This window comes from Lontra canadensis, unplaced genomic scaffold, assembly GCF_010015895.1.
Source record: "Lontra canadensis isolate GAN:19392208 unplaced genomic scaffold, GSC_riverotter_1.0 scaffold119, whole genome shotgun sequence".
Lineage (NCBI taxonomy): Eukaryota > Metazoa > Chordata > Mammalia > Carnivora > Mustelidae > Lontra > Lontra canadensis.
Window position 1 is genome coordinate 2934335 of NW_022631113.1, and position 17685 is coordinate 2952019.

The 17685-nt window shown below is 33.8% G+C and overlaps 1 protein-coding gene across 1 annotated transcript in view; it reads left to right on the forward strand.

The window, feature by feature from the left end:
- The window catches only part of KLHL1 (kelch like family member 1), a 373856-nt gene that overhangs the window by 313514 nt on the left and 42657 nt on the right, over window positions 1-17685 (forward strand). The window contains exon 8 of the mRNA XM_032841065.1: window positions 17205-17367. Within this exon, the coding sequence (XP_032696956.1) occupies window positions 17205-17367 (163 nt within the window). The remainder of the gene's footprint in view (window positions 1-17204; window positions 17368-17685) is intronic.

A 17685-nucleotide genomic window follows, 5' to 3' on the forward strand; every position in this document is an offset into this window, starting at 1 on the left:
TTCTTATTCATCCCTCAACAGATCGGTCTAATGTCATTTCCTAGGTCAAGTCTTCCTTTACTTTTCTTTGCGAAGCTATTATCCTCTCTCATGGCTCCAGGTACATAGTGGGTGTATTATACCACCCATGACTGTAGACCATGATTATTTAATTATGCATTTTTCCACATTTAGTCTCTTAGCTTTTAGAATAAGGCTATGTCATAATTCATTTTTATTTAACTGTCCACAAGCACCTGAAATGCTGCTAGCTCATATTAGAAATAAAATAAAACAAACACACATACACAAAATATTTTTTAACATAAAGTACATTCGATTATCTAACTTTTAGATGTAAATGTATTTGCAATTTTTTTTTCAAAACTGGTAGTCTACTATAGAAACAGGTTAAGAAACATGATTAAAGAAAGTAAAATGTTGAAAAAATATTGAAAAGTCAGTTCTCTGTTACAATGAGAACTATATACCTGGTCAGTTTCTATATGTGCCTGAAGTTCAAACATTTTTTTTTTCTTTTAGTCAATAAACCTAGAAGAAACTCAGGAATATCTCAGTTCAATCAAGAAATACCTAATAATTAACCAAAGTATAAATAGGATCTTCACAAAGTTGTTAATAATTATGAGGCTTTTATATGACCTGAAGGTCAATGTATAATATAAACAAACTATGCTCATTTCTGGGAAAAATTAATCTCTAAGACTGAGTCAGATGGAAAATGTTTTTTAGCACTGAAGTGTTTGATGTCTGGAAATCACCCGATATGTTAGTCTTGACTTTATACTTGATAAAATATCTCCTTTAAACCTTTAGACACTTGGTTTAGCCAAGATACTAATGCAGGTTTTTTTTATTTGCTTTTCTTGTAGAAAGTTTAAAAAAAAAAAAAAAGAAAATTATGTAATCCTTTGCTTTTAAAAACTTCTATAAAAATAATCCAGGAAAAAAACCCATGATTCAAGTATAACTCAAAATTTGTTGACTTGGAAAAGTTGATATCTTGATTAATTTTTGGTTTACAATGCAAAAATTAATTACTCCTTTACTCTGATAATTCTACAGTTATATTACTCTATATGAAATCACGGAGAAAAACATTTTTCAGTTCTAAAAATAATATTGTTTCATCTTATTATTCATAGTAAGTACAGTGTTTTAAATAAGACACTGAATTTCTTTTTTATTGAAGTATAATTGACATGCAATGTTATATTAGTTTTAGGTGTAGAACCTATTGATTTGACAATTCTATACATTATTCAATGCTTACTACTACAATAAATATAGTCACCATCTGTCAACATCTGTTATTACGGTATTATTGATTATATTCTCTATGCTGTACTTTTTATCTCCATGACTTTTTTTTTGTTTTATAACTGGGAATTTGTACTTCTTAATCCCCTTTATCTATTTTGCCCATTCCCCTCTCCCCCCATCAATCTCCCCTTTGGCAACCACAAGTTTGTTCTCTGTATTAAAGAGCCTATATTCTTATTTTTAGTGCTTTTACTTACTAATTTGGAAATTTATTCTGTAAGCATCTATTAAATAATTAATATTAATTCAATATTGGGGCGCCTGGGTGACTCAGTGGGTTAAGCCTCTGCCTTCGGCTCAGGTCATGATCTCAGAGTCTTGGGATGGAGCCCTGCATTGGGCTCTCTGCTCATCAGGGAGCCTGCTTCCCCCTCTCTCTGCCTGCCTCTCTGCCTACTTGTGATCTCTCTCTATCTCTCTGTCAAATAAATAAATAAAATCTTAAAAAAAAATAATTCAACATTATGCTCTACCTTAACAATTAAATATGAGCAAGAATCAGTGTAATTTTCTCATAGAGGAAAATTTCTTATACTTTTATCCTCTAATTTTCTTTCAAACTACTCCACAACCCTTCCCATACTTCTAGGGAATCTGGAACATCATATGCTGCATTTCAAACCAATGAAGAAGATTAATTTGTTATTCTGAGCTTCAGTTCACTTAATTAATCAATTTTTTCATTCTTTCTTTTCCATCCACGGTTCATCCACTCATGCCTTTGGTGAACACCCATTTATTGAGTGTCCATTAAGCCTAACTCATGGTTGCAGGGGCTTTCTGAGGTATAATAATTCATCCAAAACAAAACAAAACCTACTTTTACAAAGACTGAAATTTTGTAGGAGACACAGATTGCATTTCCTTAATATAATCTACAAAAATACAAGCTTCATTTTTAAAAAAAATTATCAAACCAGGTTGTATTCTTTGGTGCTTGGTAAGAAGAAATTTTATCTCTGAAAAAATTTTATCTCTTGAGCAGAGATTTGAATGATGGGTAGAATTCTGATATGTTACCATATGGGAAGATCTTTTGCAGTACAGGATACAAATATAGGAAATGTCATGAAAGAGAAGACACACGGAAGAGAGATGAAACACCAAGTACTGGGTTTCACTGATTTAAAAACTTATGGATGTAAGTAGTGGTAGATACAATTACAAAAGGTGAAGGCCAGATACAGATCAATCTGTTATATCACATGATGAAGTTTCTCTTTAATTTTTTTTTCTCAACAGAGGAAAATCTTTGAAGCTTTTGAACAGGAATAGTCTGTGCTATTGGAAGTTTAGTCTCAATCTTAGGGAAGCATCAAAAGTCAATTGGAGAATATAGGTACATGGGTAGTAAATGCAGTTAGTTACTACAACATATGTCAGATTTGAGTAAGATTTAAATGATGGAGAAAACAAAAGGAAAGAACATGTAAAAGATATTTTATAAATCGAATCTCCCATTAAAATTATTAGTATGGAGCACCTGGGTGGCTCAGTCGGTTAAGCGTCTGTTTTCAGCTCAGTGCATGATCCCAGAGTCCTGGGGTCAAATCCTGCATCAGGCTCCCTGTTCAGCGAGGAATCTGCTTCTCCCTCTGTCTCTCACCCCACTCTCATGCTCTCCAGCTCTCTCTCTCAAATTAAAAAAAAACTAAATAATAAAAAAAAAACTAAAAAAAAAAAAAAAGTGTTAGTATGTAAATGATTAATCTATTAAAATTCTGTGAAATTGACTTCAACATAAAGATTAATGACAGTAATTACATTAGTGTAGATTGATATTTCTTAAAAACGTGTAAGATAGGTTGCTGAAACAGTTTTAATTTGTAAATGTGTAAAATTTGAGTGTAAATCATGTATAACGTGCTTTTCCTCACTATCCTGCTGGTACACAAAATTATCTACATGTTAAAGGGAAAAGAATCCAGATTTTGCATTAGTTAGAATAGTTTCTGCCTAAAGCAAATAACTCTAGGTTAAGCCTGAAACATAAAACAAACAAAATAATGGATAACATACTTGGTTTCATTTCCAAAATTACCTCTTAAAATAATTTTATCATCAATCAATGTAGCAACAACTAACTAAAACTAGATATAGGCATACCTATTCTATTTCCTGTTTCTTTCCTGAAAGTCAGAGAAAAACCTGACAATAATATCATTGTCCCTTTCATATGAATGGTATATAGCAGAGAAACAACATTTTCCATTGTCAATTGCCCACTTAAACACATAACCAAAATGGCAATAGTGTTCGGCTGATTTTTCAAAAAATTAATATAAACTAACATTGTTACTACTGCATCAGTTGGTGATAGCTTGTTTGTGGGAAAGGTGTGGATCGATTTGCCTAAGTGCTTCAGGGTCCTTTTGAAGAATAGCATGGAGATCCTCCAGGTCCAAGGTAAATGTAAACTGTTGATTATTTTTCAACAAGGCATTTCTACTCAAAGTCCAAGGCAGGGAAAAGTCCTGAAGCCCCAGCTTAAAACTCCCTGAGAGACCAAGATAAACTTGGTGGTAGAACAGCTGAAACAAAATGCCTAAGGTTGTGGGGTTTTAGATGGGGGGATGACTCCTTCATTCCATTTTGTGTATATATATAGTTGTATCTTTTGCATTAAGTGCTATCAAACCATGTATGATTAGCAGCTTTTCTTTTCTCACTTAATGTGGGCAAGTGTCCATGCATAAAGGACGGCCTCTTTCTTTAAGTATATCATTTAAATTTTAAGTCTTCAATTTTGCCATACTACCTCAGTCAGCTCAGGCTGCCAAAACAAAATACCATTTTCTTGGAGGTTTGAAAAACAGAAATGTGGGGCGCCTGGGTGGCTCAGTGGGTTAAAGCCTCTGCCTTCGTCTCAGGTCATGATCTCAGGGTCCTGGGACCAAGCCCTGCATGGGGCTCTCTGCTCAGCAGGGAACCTGCTTCCTCCTCTCTCTCTGCCTGCCTCTCTACCTACTTGTGATCTCTGTCAAATAAACAAATAAATAAATCTTAAAAAAAGAAAAAAAGAAAGAAAAGAAAAAGAAAAACAGAAATGTATTTCTCACAGTTTGAGAAATTGGGAGTCTGAGGTGAGCGTGCCCGCATGGTCAGGTCCGGGTGCCGGCCCGCCGTCCTCTTGGCTTGCAGATGGCTGCCTTCTTGCTGTTGTCTTCCCATGACGTAGAGACAGCTGTTCTCTCCTTTCTTCTTGAGAGTCACCAGGCTCATCGTAACCACTTTGCCCTCATGGCAGCATATTACTCTGATCATCTCCCAAAGTCTTCATCTCCAAACACCAATCCCACTGGGGGTTATGAATGCATCTGTGATAATGTCTTCTTCCTCATGCCTAATCTAGGTAATTTTTGCTATCTCAATGTTTAAAATCAGGTATACAAATATCAAAATATTTGAGCGATCTGTTCAAAGATAAAGCATTGGAGCCTAACTATAATACTTAAGGTTGGTTTGTTTTCTCTTTCATTAATTCCAACTATTCTATTTTTATTAATGGTGTCTCCATAGTGGAATCTGTTTGTTTAGCTTTTTAATTTGAAAATATATGAAATTTTACTTTTTATCTCCAAAAGTTGTATATTTTCCACTGAAATAAGCTATACTTTATACTAATCAATTAAACCAAGTTAATTGATGGTTCAATTCTTCAAACATTGTTGTATTTTTTACTATATCCTTCTAAGACTAAGAGATACATATTTAAATCCCACACTATAATTGTTATTTTTCTCATTTCTGTCATTACTAATAGATTTTATATTATGAATTTAGCTATGTCTTTTGATCCAAAAGGGATTTTCTTGTGGGAACTTTGAAATCAATTCTGTATAAGTTGTATATAAATTTAGCCATATCATATTTCCCCATGTATCCTTGTGTGAAATTAATGTTAATACAAATTTTTGTTCACATTTGCCCATTCTTTCTTTTTTTTTCTTTTTTTTTTGGCTAATCAATTTGTTTTCCATTTTCATCACTTTATATATGTGCTTATTGGACATATCATGTGACTGATTTTTGTTAGCCTAATCTGAAAATCTCTTTTTTATTTCAAAATTTTATTTTATTTCACAATTGTATTTTATTTCAAAAAACAAGTTCTTTCATGGTTGGTATCGAGGCTAAGATCAAGGCAAAGACTGACCTTCATTCTCCTTCTTCTCCTTCTCTTCCTCTTGCTTCCCCTCCTCCCCCCTCAGCCTCCTCCTCCTTCTTCTTGTCTTAATATGTTCCCTCTTACCCATCCTGTGTTTCCATTGATTTAGAAGATGCTATTTATTTCATTCTCTACTCTTGTTAATTGGAGGTTTTAATTTATTATTAAATGCTCTTTTAATCAGAAGTATTTGACTCCCATATTTTAGATCAAATAATTTTTAGCAAGACAATTTTTTCTAAATAAAATACTCTATTACTCCTGAAATTCCTCCCCCAACTCCAACAAAGTAAAATATTTAGAAGCTCAGGAGGTTTACAAAGATATGTCCAAGTGTGAATTTTTGTTTTCTCATTAATCCTATCTGGAACTCAAGGATGTTTCAATCTATATATCAAGATTTTTCTTCAGTTCTGAAAATTTTTCTTCTAGCATATGCAAAATTATAACACTTACATGTCCCCTTTTATTTCCAGGAGCTGCTATTATTCACATATTTATCCTCCTGGATTTTTTTTTCTAGCCTATTTTTTTTCAGGTCCCCATCTATTTAAATCTTTGTTCTATGCCTTAAGCTATTTCTTCCTCATTATTTCTCAAGGCCATTCATTTGGATCTCAATATCATTCTGTCCAAATATATTTCCATAACTGTTTAATAGAAAATAGTATATTTTAAATATATATATTATATATATAGTATATATATTTTAAAACACTTTTTAAAATCACCATTAATTTTCTTTTGTGGTTGCAAATGAATTCCCTTAGAGTTTCCTTTCTTTTAAACAATTTGGCAGTTCTTCTGCAATTCTATTTAGATGAGAAGGTTTATAGATTATTCTAGTTTTCCTCTCTGACAGTTGGGCCGGAGTTGGTGTCTTTTTTCCCTTGTGGCAACAATTCTCAGTGCTGGCTACATATTCAAATTATCTTGGCGGCTTTTAAATTATGGATGCTGGGCCCCAACTCAAGCAAATTTTACCACAACCCTTCTAGGTAGAGTTCATGCAAATACATATATAGATAGATAATATATGTTATATATAAATATATATAATATATATTTATAATTTCAATATATTATGTATCTTTAAAATATATATTTATATATATTTTAACTTTTCCTTGATTAATCTAAGAACTACTGTTAATAAGGTCATTGTGTCTCAGGTTTAGGTGACTGGAGTGCCCTAATTGATGGAATTCTTACAGACGGTGAGAAAGGCAACTTGCACTCAAAGCTCATGGGGTCTGTTGTGAAGAAGCAGTGAAACCATCAGTTCTCTGTTATGGCTTCCGGACAGGCAGAGGGTCCCTGTTCTGCAGTCTTCATACCGTCCCAACCTCAGAAGACTGAAGCCATCTGTTCTACACATTTTTGGCTTCTTAGGAAGCCGAAGTCAAGGAAATCCAAAAAGTCATTTAAAATAAATGTCAGCCTTCTCTTTAGGGATCAATCTCTACGATGCCAACTTTTTTGCTGGATTTGTTCTTTGATGATTCTTACCAGTGGACTCTAGTGTGTCTCCCAGAAACTTATCCAGCCCACATTGTGGAAGCCCAACAATCTTACAGCCTTACTTCTACCCAGTAGCCTGAGCATCTCATCACCTATTTACCTCCCAGAAGCAAAAACTTAAGAGTTGGAAGTAAAGAAGAGAATTTTGTTAAGTAACCATAGTCCAAAAACATTTCCCTTTACAAAATTAACTTCCAAATAAGGCTTGAGTTAGATACAAATATATTTAGATTAGCATTGGTGAAATATTTCACCTTGATTTGTTTTTTATACTTCCATATTATACCTAGAATCTCCTGAAAATTGATATTCTCTACCAGGAATATCACTTTAACAGTAGACTTCAACACTTAAAACACAGGTACAAAATACAAAAATAATAACTCAGCTCTGAAATGTTTGCCATATATATTATGAGATTTAAAATAAAATGTTAATTATTGCTAAGAACAATCCAAAGAGAAGAGCTCATATCTCTAATTTAAAGATTAACAAAGTGAGAGTCAAAGAGGTTAAAGGATTTTCACAAAATCACAGAGCTAATAAATGATTAAGCTTAATACAAACAACCTTCAAAATGTATGATCTTTCTTCTACCAACATGCTTCATCGTCATTTAACATGAAAGCAGAGTCATTTCCCCAACTTTATTTAATTTAGCAGTTATTGAAATATAATCAATAAGGTATAATCAATAGGCTATACATGAAAGCATAAAAGTGAGACAAGATAATCCCAATGAAAGAATTGCATGAAATGATTTAGGAAATTAATTACTTCTACAGTGCTGTTCTTTTACATTACTCTTGAAATCAATACAAATATAGAAAAGTATTACAATTATGTTAAAGCAACATCTTTACTAATTGGTATCTATCATATTTTAAGTACATAATAGTAGAATATAATTAAAATAGGAAATGCGTATAATGGTACTTCATAAGTAATCTGGATATTATGTATTTATAAGATATTTAGTATACATATTGTGTCTCAGAACGAGGATTTAAATAAAGTTTAGCAGAATCATGGGTAAAGGAGGGACAGAATCTTACTAAAAGCATGGGAAATCTTACAGAACGCTTCCTTTTTGCATTAGATCTGAAGGAACAGAATTTCATCCGACGAGCTGAGGTACAGAATGTTAAAGTTCAGGAAACATATGGGTAATGATAATACATCAATGATAAGGGATTTGGAAATGCAATGAAATTAAGCCTGGACTGGTGGAATGAGGCCAGGTTATGGAGAGTCACTGTGCAACAGCAGAGTCCATAAGACAAGTGTATTAGCAAGAAAGCGCCTGGGCATGTTTGTGTTAGCATGATTTTTCAGGGGGACACTGTGAAGAAGACAAGACTGCAATATGAGAGGCTGCTGGTGCACACTGGCCGTGTTATATGAGGTACTCTGGGGAGTACATGTATAAAAAACAGACCCTATTGTTACAGTTTACAATCCATTTGGGGATGCAAGACATTAACATTCAGAAAATAGACAACAGTGGAAATTTTCATAGTACGCCAAATTTGTGAATTTGTTCATTTGCCAAAATGTTTTGAACTTTAAATATGTGTTAGGTGTTAACACATAACCAGACAGGTGTTAGGTTAAGCCTGCATATGAAGCCTGGGTATGTCCCTGTCCCTTGTCAAATTATAAACAAATGAGGAAAGAAGTATATTGGCATTTTATGTAATTTGGATTACACATATTTGTTTTTATGTTCATTACTAACATCCTGTGTGTAATTGTATATCTTTGAGAATAGTTACAAGCACCCTGGGAGAAACTGGTTGTTCTGAAAATCACATTGAGTCTCATTTATTTTTTAATCATCCTATCATTCGTTAAAGGAGAACAGCTAAAGGGTATCATCCGGGAACATTTATATTTTAGTATTTCTACGTCATTAAGGAAAGTGAGCTTGAAACCTCAAGATGCTGATATTATCATACACAATAAAGTGTATTGTATGTGTTTCAGTAGACCCTGGCTGTGATACAGTAGAGAGCAATATTTGAGTCGGACAATTGCTCAGATATTAACATCACCAACTGAATTCATGATATCTTTGCCTGTGGTCGGATAGGATATCTTAAATTCTCAGTTTCTGTTGTGAAAAATTTCAACAAATATTCTTATTTGCCGAATGGATGGTTCTTGATTTGTCTGCCATATCGAACAATAAAATCTACATCTGGCTCTTTCAATACTTCCTCCATGATGTGTGTCCCATCTCTCTGGTTTTGTATCAATGGCCGTATTTACACATTGGCATCTTCCTTACATTTATCTAGATAGTGGGAAATATTTTTTTAATGGCATTATCACTTGTCTCTGCACATAGTCCCTACAATGATCTAAAAACTGGGGTTAGAGTAATCTAATTAGAATACAATTCTAATGATGCCACTCTTCTGTATAAAAGCCCTCCTCAGAGTCTCACATAAAATCAATACTTTTTAAACTGCCTTCTATATCTTGCTTGCCCTCCACCCCACATTTTTTTTTCAACTCTATCTACAACCTTTTTCTTTTAACAACAGTATTAGTTTGGGTTCACTAAGCAACAGATGTCAATAATGCATGGGATTGGCTGTTCAAAAGGTTTATTGGAGAAAATAGCCTTGAAAAATCCTGAGGGTGAAACAGATTTCAGACCATCATGCTTGACCTATCTTCTGTGAAGGAAAAAGGGGAGGAGGGAATATTGGGATTGGGTAGAGAGAGCCTCAGACTGCAACCCTATTCCAAAAACAGTTTGGCCAGCCCCAGAGGGACTCCAACAGGCAAATCTTTGATACAGAGAGCCCCATGTGTTGCGGGAATGGGCCCCTGTTAGCAACTTCACCATGCACAATCACTGTCTGGGAATGGTTGGAAAGAAGTGTGGCCTCTGTGATGCGCTCAATCATCAATTATAGGTGGGCACATTTTTATGGTTGGCTTAACAACTGATTAAAGTTGCCATTCAGAGCCCGCTTTTTACTTCTGTGTTATGCTCAAGTGACTCCCTTCTCTTACAATGTCTTGCATCTGTGTTTGTGAAAATTATAGCCAAACTTTAAACCACAGTTCACTTGCCTCATCTTCTGTGATATCTTCTCTAATCACCCAGTTACAACCTACTGCCTCTATAACACTTTTCTGTATTACCTCAATTGTAATTTTTGCCTTAAAAGCCAGCAGTGCCTCGCTACAAGGGAAGCTGGCATTTAGAAGGATAGCACTTCAAAATCTATTCTGATTGCCTATTTTTGGATGTGTACGACACTCCTACTTTAGACAATGACAAAGTATTACATGAAATCATCCCAATGATTTTCATAAGAGGAAACATATATTTATTGAGCAAAATATTTAGAGAGGGCACTTTTTGTGAAAGGTTTTCAATCAGTATTTTAAATTGCCTACAAGGAAACAAACATAGATGGAGTTCTCAGTAATAGAAACAAGGTAGAATAGTGGAGTGTATTTAAATATTTAACTGATTTCTTCACAAGCCTTCTCCGCATCCCCACCATGATATTATAGACTAAAATTTGATAAGAGGACTTAGGGTCTTGATACATTGCTACCATATTCTTCATCATACTGAATGCTTACATAAGGCTAACTATTTGCCGTATACTTTTCTAAGTGCTTTGCGTGTATTATTCCATTCAGTCCTTGAAGCAACCCTGTGGGTTAGGTACCATCGCATACCAATGTGGTGTGATGTACCATCACATTGTAAAAATCAGGAAACTGAGGTACAAGAGGCTAAGTAACATTTCTAAATCACATGGCCTAGATGTATTTTCATTTCATTTCATTATTTCATTTCATTTCATTTTTATTCTTTTTCTTTTTCTTTTTCTTTCTTTTTCTCCGCCCCCCACCCCCGCACCCCGAACAGACAGAATGCGTTGATGGAATGGATGAAGAATTGATATTAGGAAAAGGATCCAATCAATACATCTTCATCTGAAAATATTTCCTGAGTCTTTCATTTTTTCTTCTATTAACTGCTACCACATCAGTATAAGACTCTCATCTGTCACATACACTATTGTGGACTCATCCATGCTCATTTCTCCACACCATATCTCACAGGGAATTTTTTGAAACATAAATGCAGTTTCATCATGTCTCTGCTTTAAAAAATTCAATAGTTTCGGGGAGCCTGGGTGGCTCAGTGGGTTAAAGCCTCTGCCTTCAGCTCAGGTCATGATCCCAGGGTCCTGGGATCAAGCCCCGCATCAGGCTCTCTGCTCAGCAGGGAGCCTGCTTCCACCTCTCTCTCTGCCTGCCTCTCAGCCTACTTGTGATCTCTGTCTGTCAAATAAATAAATAAAATCTTAAAAAAAAAAAAAAATTTAAAAAATTCAATAGTTTCACATTGCTCTTAGGATTAAAAGAAAAAAAAAAGAATTTCTTATTGGCACATAAGGCCCCACATTGTGTGGTACTTTAACTCTTCAGGCTTAGAGTACACCACACTGCCTGTCCCTTAACTCTCCAGTTTTCTTGCTACACGGGCCCTCTTGCAGCTCTTCAGACATACTCCTTTCTACTACTGATGCCTGCATACCAATGTTCCTTCTGCCTAGAATTCCTTAACCCCCAAATGAATCCTAATATTTCACCTGGTTTTAGCTCAGTCATCACTTTTTCACTCTGGAAAAGAAGGATTCCTTTCATCCTATGGACAGGTACTAAAGTAACACTTGTTTGCAGGCTTCATTGATTTACACCCCCCCACACCCCAGTGCACTCTGTGAGGAAATGAACTGGTAGGAGTTATACCATAAATATTGGAAAAATGGATGAATGATGAAAGAATCCAAGAAATGAAAATAGTATAGTAGTAAAAGTGGATGTTGGCCGACTACTAAGCTTCCACGACAACCTCAATTCTGTATGACCCTTTCACCCCCGACACACATGCACACCACACAACATGAATGAAAGATGCTAGCAACTTGTAAGGTAGGCAGATTACTGGTTGGAGACTTTCTGCCTAATGGTTCTAGTACTAGTGTCATTTTATACTGTGGCAGTCATTATCCATCTTGACTGAGGATTCAGTCAAGTTCTCACCCTACAAAACTTTGAAATGTCTCTGTGGTTAAGCATCCTCTCAGCCCAATCATATAAGAATCTCTCTAATTCAGACATTAGTAATTTTTCAAAGGTTCCCAGATGATTTCAGTGGGCAGCCAAGACTGACAATCACAGTCTCAGTTAAGGAAAGAATGAATACAATACACCAGTACAAAGTGTGTTTTCTTGGCAGAGCAAGCAAAAATAAAAATGTATCTTAAGCCTACATGATTTTGTAGGATTGCATGAAAAATATCCCTATGCAACATAGTCCATTTTGTCCTGCCTATGATCAACATTTAAAAATCATATATTAAACTGTTAGTATTTTACATCATAATTATATAAGAAAGCATTTGTATATACTTTATATTATATGCATATATAATATTGGGTAAATTCTCACAAAGATCATATATATATATACACACATACATATATCATACATATACATACATGTGTATATGCATTTATATTTAATATCACTGAGAAAACTTTGTAATGTATATAAAATATTTATAATTTTATTTTTCTATTTCTCCATTTCCAGTTATGTATGTTGTTTTCATTTAATTTTTTGCACAGAACAAAAATCCCTAAATGAACTATTATTTAAGGATTCATTGTTTCTGAAGTAAAACTATTTGATAATACTAGAATTAAATCACCCTAATCGTTAGTTATAAGTATTTACTAGGTGCTACTATATCCTTGATGGTGATTTTTAAAAACAGTTTAGAAAAGAAGATTAAAATAAATAATAATTAGTAATATTATAGTAATTTATTTGACACAATTATTACACCAAAAGAAATTTAAATGTATTATTATTCACTTAAAATAAATATTCTCTACATAGACAAAAGGAAATCTCATTTTTTATAAGCGAATGCTTTCCCAATATGTAATTAATGGTAAAAATGCAACAATAAAGCAATATTAAGAACTGGCTTTATGTTATCACAATTTTTAATTAAAATGTGGTGTCTTTAATTTGGAAAAGTTTAGAGCTTCGGATAAATTTAACAATATTTTAAATGGATGATATTAATATCATCAGGTGTAGAGAAGAGTAATAATTTCTTTTTCAGGAGAACAAATTAAGTGTCTGGTTGTATTGACATAGAAGTAGTAAAATAAATATTTTGAGGTAAATTATGTGAGTAAAATTAAATTTTTCTTTTATTTTATTCTAAAAATACTCATTTATTTATTTTTAGAGAGAGAGAGAGTGATTATGAATGGGGGGAGGGGTAGAAGGAGAAGGACAAGGAGACTTCGCACTGAGCACAGACCTAATACCAGGCTGTATCCTAGAACTTGATCATGACCTGAGACAAAAAAAAAGCATCTAAAAAGAGTTAGATGCTTAACTGATTGAGCCACCCAGGTAACCTTATATGGGAGAATTTTAATAATTATTTTATAGCAGAAGTCTTAAGGGGAATAATATATGCAATACCTATAGTTTAAAATATGTAAATAATTATGCATTTTGAAAAAGTACAATTTGGTAATATAAAGCATTAAGAAGACATTTTGAAATCCTTTATCAGAAGTAATCATGCAATTACAAAGCTTGAGACGTTCCAAAAAATTTCAATTAAATTACAATTTTTTTTAGTGCAGGCTTAAGAGTTTTACTGAACAAAGGACAGAAAAATATTTTTACACTATTAACCTTGTTTTACTGAATCTGTAAGATATTTTTGGCAAACATAAGGAAGAGATTGAATGTATCACTCCAATTTTGAAATTATTCTGGTCTACTATTCATCACAGCTGCAAAAACTATGCAAATTACATTGTAAGGCATCCAGAGTTCATAAATCTGTGGCATTTATATATGTTACACTGTAGGACTGAAACATGTTCATGAAGTCAAATAATCTTAAATAGTTAAAAAAAATAAATCATAGATCAATGAGTTTTGTAGGCTAACTATTTGATTAAGTAGTTATCAGATTATATTACAACTTGTAATACTCCAGAACCTATTTTGAAAGTGAACAATAAACTCCGTCTTTCCAAGTCCAATAGAAATATATTTGTATTTGGTCAGAAATATGCAAGTGGATGATTACCCCATCCCCCCTATAAATACTCTCCACTCTTAGTTTTCAGATACTGAAAGTTTCTGGCTTTCCTTCCACCTGTCTGTTCATTTCTTCTCTCTTTCATTCTCTTTTCTTTTAATTGATACTGAAGCCACTCAGGGCTAGATTCTGGTCTCTGTTACTTTCTCTCTTAATACTATTTTCTTAACTGACCTTATCTGATTCTATGCGTTTAAATGCCATGTCGTTGCTGGTATGTCCAAAAGTTAGACATGTATACTTGAACTGAGTCGAACTTTTGACATGTATATTAAGCAGCCTTTTTAAATGTTCCACTTAGATGTCTAATAGTCCCCTCAAACATGGTATCTTCAAAATATAGTTCTCAAAATTTTCAATCAATTTATCTATCTGTGAATTGTCCTTTTTATTCATTTACTCAGATTCAATCCATTAGCATGTTCTAGCAACAAATCTCCAGAGCCATAATAAATCTTAAATATTTCTACTTCTCTGTATTTACTCCTTAACCTACTAAAGCCACCATCTTCTCCTTTTTGGATAACTGCAATTTCCTCCTAATCATCTCTCTATTGCCACCTAAACTGACTCCAATTTATTTGCTACAACACAACCAAAATAAATATCATGGTGATCATATACCTCACAGATAAACACTTCAGTGATTTCCCTTTGTCCTTACAATAAAATCCAAATTCATTAGATTTGTGATAATGATCTGGCCCTTTCTGATGGATATATCTTTAAAAACTTTATTGATGTTTAAAGTTTATCTTGATATAATTAATTATTATTGAGACAAGTGAATGATTGTACATATGTCTACAAAAAGCCCATAAGATATATCCATATCCTTTGGAAATTGCCCTCAAATATTTAACATTTATTCATCCTTTCTGAGCCCTATCTCTTACTTTGAGCTGTCTAGAGAAAGATCAACATCCAAAGTCTATGCCCTTCGATTTTGGCAATCACTAAGTCAGAACCCTATACTTCACATGAATATCTATTTATTGATGTGTGTACAATAGCATCCCTAAGTTAAATATATGTATGTGAGCAATTTGATATTCTAATACGTATCCTGTATTAAATTATAAAATATGTGTGAAGGACTTGCTTACTGTGAATAAGTACTTATTCCGTTTTAGTTAAGTATTCATTGACCAGTACATATGAACTCAGCACAGGAATGGACTTTGTTTCCCTTGTTAACCTCTGTGTTCTTGGCCCTGTGTGGTACTAAGAACAATTCCTGACACATGACAGACATTCAAAAGAATGAGTAAATGGATGAATGAACATGGGGTCATTTGTTTTCAGGTTTGTGTTGAAAGACAATTCTCCATGGGTCTCTAACATTTTTGCACAACTTTCAAGCAAAGCACCAACTGCCCAAAAGGATATTAATATGATAGAGAGAGTTCCTCTTTCCTAAGTGAAAGGCAGACATGCTTAAACGTGTGAAGATAATGTCTCCTTCTGTAGTAATAGGCATGTAGGTTTATTGCTCATTAAAAATTATTTCCTTTCTCGTAATACAATCCACTGCATGTTCAAGTTCCACTTGACCCTTGTCAAGGCAAAAAATGCATAGACAAATTTAACAAGCCAGGAAGAATTTATTCAAGGCTATTGCAACATGGAAGAGAGGACAGAATTAGGCTGAACTCAACCTCACCAAAACAAAATGGGAGTTTTTTTAAGAGCTCTGGTAGGCACAGGGGATCATAGGCAATCTGTGTTTGCTAATTGGCCTTATCCAAAGGTAAGGCAAATTTTCTATCTTCATGACAAGTTTTACAACCTGAAGCAAGGTACCAACTGAAGTTAGGCTCTCAATATCTTTCTTGATGCTTACATTTCAAAGAAATAATCCCCAGGTCCTTGAGAAAAAAGTCCTGGGTTGTAACATGAGTAGGAGGCATTTTAAAAAGATTTCCATCTAGAAAGGACAGAGAAATAATGTGCAATTACACATTTTCTAAAATAAATGCTCTAAGGAAAATGAGGTCAGGGCCCTAGAAGCAAGAAGAATCCTGTCTAAATTTTGGTCAAGCTGAGGGAAATGTTAGGGTCATTTTGGTCATCCTCTTTGGGTCACCCTATTGGAACCAGGGCTTGAAGAGCTAGGGAAAAAAAAAAAAAAAAGGTGATACGATTGCAGGTGGTACAAGTAATGAACTACCTTTCCCCTCTGACCCAGAGTCTCATGTTTTCTACCAATATCCATAAATTTACGGCAGTCTAACTCTTCAGCTGTCAAGTAAGGTAAAATCGCAGACTCTTCAAAGCCCTTGACAATCAGACTTTGAACTTGGAAGGAAATTTCATCAGAATTTCTCTCTATATAATGAAATCATTTCAGCCAATATTAACATGATATTTAAATATTTAGCAAATGTTAGCATTTAAGAAAATTCATCTGTAAAGAAGTGGGTATACTGGAAAAGCAATATATATGAGTGTGTGTGTGTGTGTGTGTGTGTGTGTGTGTATAATCTGCTTCTATTGATGACTCGATATTAATTTAATTACCTATGTTTAGTGATCTCACTTTATAATATGAAATGCATCATAACCTTTAGTTAACTTTATCATGAAGTTAGTAAGAAGCCAAAACACAGAAAATCCTACCCTGAATTTCAAATTGATAATATTACATTGCTTTAATGTGACATCGCTTAAAGTAATAAACTACTTTAAGCTGGAGTGTAGAAATGCTCTTCAAAAGTAGAGGCACAATATGTGTCATCTCTGATTTTTAGAATTTACCTCTTCTTAGAGACATAAATAAGGAAATTCATTTTCTTTTATAAAGCATCTAGATCATATTAATTTTTGGTTCTAAATTTTTGTCACTTTAACAAATGGTATGATTAATAGTAAATAGTTTCTATCCCACTGCTATTGGGTGATGGCTAGAGCTTACTCTGAATTGCATCACAGTTTTTGCTACTAATCTGATTTTTTAAATCTCACTGAGAAACAATCAATCCGTTCAGTTTCCATTTCTCCTGTTTTAGGTGTAACAGTACTTGAAGGTCCTATTTATGCTGTGGGAGGCCATGATGGCTGGAGTTATCTGAATACAGTGGAGAGATGGGACCCCCAGAGTCAGCAATGGACATTTGTAGCCAGTATGTCCATTGCCCGAAGCACAGTTGGTGTGGCAGCATTGAATGGCAAGTGAGTAGATTTTTCTTCCTTTATCTGAGTAAGTAACCTTTGAGTAAGTATCCTTTTTAAAATAACTTTTAGTAAGCTGACTCAATGAAAAGCTCTTTAAATATTTTAAGATTGCTATTTTTTTCTTTAATTCAGTCATCATGGATAATTGACAAATCAAGACTGCGTATTTTTCTGGTTGTCTCACCATATAAAAGAGAATTCAAAACTTCCCATTGCCAGTTAAAGCAGCATCGAATATATTTCATGAAAATTATTTCCACTGGAGATCTGCATATTTACATACTTTATGATAAAATTACCTGAGGAGCATTCAAA